Here is a 6,846-nt window from a genome sequence, read left to right as displayed (position 1 = left end):
CGTGCTTCTGGCCAGTCTCCCCCATCTACAGAGTCTGCCCCTCCAGGGGGTGTTAATTCTGGTTTTAATTTGGGGACCCAGCCTCAGCTTCAGAAAACTGGCACGGGTCCCAGACGTAGAGGGAGAAAGAGGCCAGTTCGGCAGGTTCTTCCAAGAAAGAATCCTCTTGAGTTGAATCCTTTTGAGGTGCTCTCGCATGGGCAGGACGCGGAGCCTGATCCTGTTGGATTAGATTGTGTTGATATGGACCCTCCATGTGGTCATCTGGAGGATGCCGGTGTTGGGTCTTCTGGAAAGGATCCTTTGGAGTCTGTTCTTGTTGAGGGTGTGATCCTCAATGATGAGGTTATTGATGGAGGGTTACAGTTGGATGATTGTGTGGATGGTATTGGGGTCCCGTCTACTAGTGAGTTGCCTGTGTTTGGCTCTCTGGGGCCTTGTACTTTGAATCACAGTAGTCATTCCATCCCCTCTGTTCCTTTGTCTCCTGATGATGCTTCCTCTACGGTAGAGGAATTGGTTGCTAGGCAGGGTCCTTCTGTCAGTGAGCTGGTCTTCCGGCTGGAATCTGCTGGAGATACTGATCAGGAATTCGATCGGCATTCTGAGTCGGGTGATGGCTGTAGGTCTGAAGGTCGTATTCTGGATGCTGATATGGGGGATATTAAGAAAAGGAAGGAGAATGCTTTTCATAGGTCGCGTAAAAAGCGACAGGGCGGTTCTGGTGCCCATTCTCCATGAATTTTCTCATATGGAATGTCAGGGGGCTCCGGAGCTCGGAGTCTCAACAAAGGCTACATGCCCACGTTAAAGATAAGAGAGTCAAGATCTTGGCTATTTTGGAACCCATGATTGATCTGGATGTTCGTTTTATGACTCGTCGTTTTGGTTTTTCTCGAGTTATATCGAACTCCTCGGGTCATATCTGGGTTTTCTTTGCTGAGGATGTCATGGTTGAGTGTCTTTTTGATCACACTCAATTCCTTCACTTCCGGGTTTCTGCTACTTTTTTGCCGACCACTGTCTTTTGTTCCTTTGTTTATGCTAAGTGTGACTACATTGAGCGCAGACAGCTTTGGAATTCTTTGCTTCAGGTTAAGCCTGCTCAGGGTCCTTGGCTTGTTGGTGGCGACTTTAATGTAGTCAGGAATTCGTCGGAGTGTTTGGGTTCTTCTGGTGGGCGGTTGCTTCCCATGGAAGAATTTAATCACTTTATTTTGGATTCTGGGTTAGTAGATGCTGGTTTTGAGGGGTCTTCGTTCACGTGGACGAACAAGACCATTTGGAAGCGTCTTGATCGGGTTTTTGTGTCTGTTGATTGGGGTGACCATTTTCATTCTATTCGTGTGGAGCACCTCATTCGTACGGTCTCTGACCATTGTCCTCTTTTTGTGTCAGTCCCGGTCTTTGCTAGTGGGCCGAGTTCTTTTCGCTTTCAGAGCATGTGGCTCAGGCACCATGGTTTTTTGCAGACGGTGAGGCTTAATTGGAATTTACCGTGTCATTTGAACGGTATGCCCCGTCTTTTTGTGAAGTTGAAGCGCCTCAAAAGCCATCTGAAGTGGTGGAATAAGAGTGTTTTTGGTGATCTTTTTGCCAAACTTGCTGAGGCGGAGCAGGCTGTCCGGATTGCTGAGGCAGATTGCGAGGCTGCTCCTTCGGATTTACATTGGACTAGTTTGTCCAATTGCAATGCAGATCTTGCTAGGGTTACCGCCATGGAGGCGGATTTTTGGCGGCAAAAAGCCGCTTGTAGGTGGTTAGAGGATGGTGAGAGGAACACCAAACTCTTCCACAATATGGTCAAGAAAAAAAGGGTGGCTAATAAAATCTTTCGTATTTGGGATAATGGCTCTTGCATTACTTCCCCTGAGCTTATTCAGCAGTCTGGGGCCGCCTTTTTTCAAAACCTGCTTACTGGGGATCCTTTTGTGCTTTCTTGCCCGGATTTTTCTGATTTCCCCTTGGTGATCTCGGATTTGGAGAACGCAAATATTGCTGCCCCTCCTTCTTTGGAGGAGGTGCGGGCGACTGTTTTCTCCATTCACCGTGATAGTGTGGCGGGGCCTGATGGATTCTCTTCGGCCTTCTTTCAGCATTGCTGGGAGATTGTCCATCAGGATGTTTTTGATGCGGTCCTGGATTTCTTTCGGGGTAGTCACTTGCCACAGGGGTTTACTGCCACCACGATCACATTGATTCCCAAAGTCATGGGAGCTCAGGCTTGGTCGGACTTTCGTCCTATCAGCTTGTGTAATGTGACTAATAAGATAATTTCCAAACTTTTATATTCTCGGCTGAAGGAGGTGGCGGAGAGGCTGGTTTTGTGGAATCAGAGTGGCTTTGTTCCAGGGCGGGTGATTTCGGATAATATCCTCCTTGCTCAAGAGCTCACTCATAGTCTTTCTCTCCCCACCCGTGGTGGCAATGTTATTTTGAAACTGGATATGGCTAAAGCTTATGATAGGGTCCAATGGTCTTTTCTGTTGGATGTCTTGAGGCATTATGGCTTTTCAGAGCAGGTAGTGTCGATGATATCTGCCTGCATTTCTCATTGCCAATTTTCAGTTAATATCAATGGTTCACTCACTGGATTCTTTGGATCCACTAGGGGTCTCCGGCAGGGCGACCCTTTGTCCCCACTTCTTTTCATTTTGGGGGCAGAGTACCTTTCGCGTGGTCTTGATCGTCTTTATCGTCAGCATCCTGCGATTAGGTACCGATCTGGTTGTGATCTCCTTCTTTCCCACCTGGCCTATGCTGATGATATCATTATTTTTGCCAATGGTGGGACTCGTGAGATGAACAGTCTCATGGATTTTTTGCATCACTATGAAAACTGCTCGGGGCAGTTGGTGAATGCAGTTAAGAGTGTCATTATTTTGCCTCCGAGGTGTTCTGGTCGTACTCGTTCCCGTCTCCTTCGTATCACTGGGTTTGGGGAGGGTTGTTTTCCTATCAAATACCTCGGAGTTCCTTTGTTTCGTGGGAATAGAGTTTGCTCTCTTTTTGATCCCCTTGTGCAGATGGTGAGTAAGAAGTTGGAGGGTTGGGAGCTTAAAACTCTTTCCCCGGGGAGCCGTATGACTCTCCTTAGGAGTGTCCTCCTTTCGGTTCCCATTTACATGTTCCAGGTAGTCCAGCCACCTCTGGCAGTTATGGAGAGGCTTGAGAATGTTTTCAATGGTTTCCTGTGGGGATCCAGATCCTTGGATAAGAAATGGCATTGGGCGAGGTGGTCTCGTGCATGTCTTCCTGTCTCTGAAGGGGGTCTTGGATTTCGCAGGCTCAAAGATATTGTGGATAGCTTCTCCATTAAATTATGGTTTCGTTTTCGTCAAGGTTCATCCCTATGGGCCAAATTCATGATGAGAAAATACTGCCAGTTGGTGCATCCAGCTTATGTTTCATCTGCTGGGTTCATTTCTCCCACTTGGCGTCGTTTGCTTAAGATTAGGGCTCGTGCTGAATCTGGCATTCGATGGAGAATTGGGGTGGGAGATGTTGCTTTTTGGGATGACATCTGGTGTGGGGATGTTCCCTTGTCTAGTCAGGTCCTGCTTAGGGGGGATCGGGGTGTCCGTGTTTCTCACTTTCTTTCAGATGGGGCTTGGGATTTTGACCTTCTCTGCTCAGTTGTCCCACCCTCTGTTGCTGAGACTATTACTCTGATCCCTATTGCATCGGGGGAGCCCGATTCGGCTATTTGGGTGCATAGTTCTGACGGTGTTTTTTCGCTGAAATCCGCATGGGAGCTTGTCCGCTTGAGAGACCAAGTTTCTGATATCTTCACTCCTTGCTGGGGCAGTTGGCTGAGGCCTACTATGTCTTTCTTCCTCTGGAGGTTTTGGCATCAATGGCTTCCAGTTGACGATGTGCTCCAGCGTCGTGGTTTCGAGCTGGCGTCTAAATGTCAGTGTTGTGAGATGCCTGAGACATTCACGCACATTTTCATTGATAGCCCTCTTGCCAGGTCTGTATGGCATTACTTTGGGGCTGTTTTTCATGTCCGTATTCCCCTTACCAGTGATTTCAGACTCTTCCTCAGTGCTTGGAAGAGGCATCCGGGGTGGACTCCTAGGGGCCACGTGAAGGAGTTTTTGCCTTTCATTGTTTTATGGTTTCTCTGGACGGCTCGTAACGATGCGAAACACCGTCATTTGCACATTTCCGCGGAGACTGTTAAGTCTCAGATTTTGTCTTATTTGCGCCTCGCTCACGCTGCGTCTACTGTTAAGCCCATGCACTGGCGGGGTGTTTTGCAGGCTGCGAGGGCTATGGGGATTTTTGTTCAGTTGCGTAGGGCTCGTAAACTGACGATTGTTCGTTGGTTGCGGCCGCCGTTCGGGTGTTTTAAATTGAATGTAGATGGGAGTTCGAGAGGTAGTCCTGGGGACTCTACTGTTGGTGGGGTTGTTCGTGACTCTTCTGGGCATGTGGTGGTTTCTTTCAGTGAGTTCATTGGAGTTGGGACCAATGTCCGGGCAGAATTATGGGCTATTTGGAGGGGTCTTCTCATTTCTTCTGATCTTCATCTCTTCCCTCTTTGGATTGAGACTGACTCTTGGATTTCCATTCTTTTACTTCGTTCTCGTCGGTGCTGCTGGGATCTTGAACATTTTGTTACACGGATTCTTTTGTTGATGAGGGGGCGATCTGTTCATTTATCGCATATTTACCGGGAAGGGAATTCTGTGGCGGATGCCTTGGCGGCGAGGGCTCATACTTTTAGGCAGTACACCTTAGAGTTAGGTCCTTCCCTACCTCCAGACATCTCCACCCTTGCTAGATCTGATCATTCTGGGCTTCCATACCTCAGAAACAGATCCTCTTAGCCATTTGCAGCCCCTTCTTCTTTTTTGGATCTCTTTCTTTATGGTCTCTGGCTCTATATCTATTTATATCTATATACATATATATATATATATATATATATTTTATTGCAGGTTAGTGTACTTGGAGGTTGTTTTTCACTTCCGTATGGTCTGTGCAAGTGGGTCCAGACACTTGCACATGATGTGTGTATTCTTGTTTGTTCTGAGTGGGTCTCTGCCCTATTTCTGTTGGTGCTTTCCTTTGGCACATTCATGGTTCCTGGAGGGCGTTTACTGCTGGTTCTCCTTGGCCGCCGTATCAGTTATTGTAGAGGTGTTTGCTGGATGTCATGGTGGATTCATGGGGTGCTTTCTAAAGGATCCTCTGCTTCTTATGACATGTTCGTCAGACTCCTACTTCATGGGATCGAGATCTCTGCTCTTTTGATTCAGATGCTAGATATCTTTTGTTCTGGCGGGATTGCGATCTATATATTACTCTGTGATCGCCATTATTGGACTCTCCAGGATGATAGCTCCGGGATGAGAGCTTTTGCATGGACTCTGCGATCATCTCGCCATTATCATTTTGTCTTCCTCAGCATGCGGTTCATAGCGCTTCTCCTTTTTGATTAGTTGTTGCCGCTTATTTGGTAGTCTTCTAGGGTTCGTTTTGCTTTTGTAATTCCTTCCCTAGGTTGCTTTGTATTTATGTTTCTACTGCTTTAGCCTTTTTGAGGAGGTTATGGTTTTATCCACCTCTTCTTTTAGGTTTTTTTTCTGTATTCTGTATTTTGTTACTGTTTATTTTGTGGATATATACAGGTAGGGGTCTGCCTAACCCCCCCGCATCCGGCGGTGTTTTCCGGAAAAAAAAAAAAAAAAAAAAAAAAAAAACCCTAAACCCTAAACCCTAAACCCTAAACCCTAAACCAAAACCAACCCCATTTTGCCCCAAAATTTTTTCTCTCATTTGTGAATAGTGTCAAAAAAACCCCAATTTCGCCCTAAAAATCGCCCCCATGTCGGCGCCGGTTTCCGGCCGGCCACCGGTACGATCAGGTGCGCCTCGGCGAGACGAGGCTGCTGTCCGAATTTCAGATCCAACGGAGGTCGTTTCTCCGGCCAAATCGACGGTCCAAGCTCCGGAAATTGCGCAGATTCCGTCGCCCGGAATCACACCTGTCTCCGGTCATCGTCCGGCGACGATTGTTACACCATTCGAATCGTCTCCTCCAGTCGATCCTCTGGTCCAAAAATCAGCCCAAACGGAGTTCATTTGCATCCCGAAATCGTCCGGCGATGTTCCGTCAGTACTGTTCACCGCGACGCCGAATGTTTCGGCTCCGATTACGGCCAGCTCCGGTCTTGGTTCTCCGATCAAGACCCCGATCCGGAATGCCCAGGACCAGGCGCGTCCATTGGTATCTTCAATTGCTTCGTCGGCGTCCGGTGGCGGCGGGAATTTCAGATCTACGAATTTCAGCCCCCAAGTTATATATGCGTTGGCTTCAAAACTCAATTACTCCGGATCGGTTGCTGATTTTTGCAATTCCTCTCTACTACAAACTCATCTAGCCATGGGTAAGATTTCTATGCCTTCAATTTCGGAAAATTCATCGCCGATCGGAAACGCCCAAAATCAAGTGTTTGCTTCGTCTCCGGCGAACGTTTCCGGTCAATTGCCTCCGTTTCAGCCCGGTTCTTCACCTTTGGTCACCGGTTCCGTGACCCCCTCGTCGTCGCCGGTGGTTGGTGGTGCTCCGGTGGTTGTCTCGCCGTCGCCGCTTTTTGCCGGTCAACCGATGGTCAACTCTTCGGTTTCTTTTGCAAATGCAATTCCGGCTTCTGTTTCCGCTTCCTCAGCAACTCCCTTGGCTTCTTTTAGGGATGTTACTGCTCCTTCTCCAGCCAGACAGAGTTTTGCCGGGTTTGGTGGTTTGGTGGGCGAGATTCCTGAACCGGCCGTTGTTGATGGTATACCGGGTATTCTATTCCCGGATCAGGTTATTTCTTCTCTGTCAGTGCCTTT

General features: G+C 48.0%; 1 protein-coding gene across 1 annotated transcript; it reads left to right on the top strand.

Annotated features, from left to right (window-relative positions):
• Positions 1-737: 737 nt before the first annotated feature.
• LOC142550571 (uncharacterized) lies at positions 738-5,450 on the top strand. Its single transcript, XM_075659645.1, has 6 exons — positions 738-1,176; positions 1,399-2,021; positions 2,121-2,357; positions 2,468-2,522; positions 2,569-4,439; positions 5,004-5,450. Exons 1-6 carry the CDS (start codon positions 738-740, stop codon positions 5,448-5,450), a joined length of 3,672 nt encoding a protein of 1,223 aa, XP_075515760.1.
• Positions 5,451-6,846: the final 1,396 nt, after the last annotated feature.

Source organism: Primulina tabacum, chromosome 7, assembly GCF_025594145.1.
Source record: "Primulina tabacum isolate GXHZ01 chromosome 7, ASM2559414v2, whole genome shotgun sequence".
Taxonomy (NCBI): Eukaryota; Viridiplantae; Streptophyta; class Magnoliopsida; order Lamiales; family Gesneriaceae; genus Primulina; species Primulina tabacum.
This window is presented reverse-complemented; position numbering and strand designations above follow the sequence as displayed.

Coding starts and splice junctions, on each gene's coding strand:
- LOC142550571 (XM_075659645.1), top strand. CDS start 738: ATGAATTTTCTCATATGGAATGTCAGGGGGCTCCGGAGCTCGGAGTCT. Junction 2,022..2,120: donor CCCCTCCTTCTTTGGAGGAG/GTGCGGGCGACT, acceptor ATTGTCCATCAG/GATGTTTTTGATGCGGTCCT. Junction 2,358..2,467: donor GTGGCTTTGTTCCAGGGCGG/GTGATTTCGGAT, acceptor AGCTTATGATAG/GGTCCAATGGTCTTTTCTGT.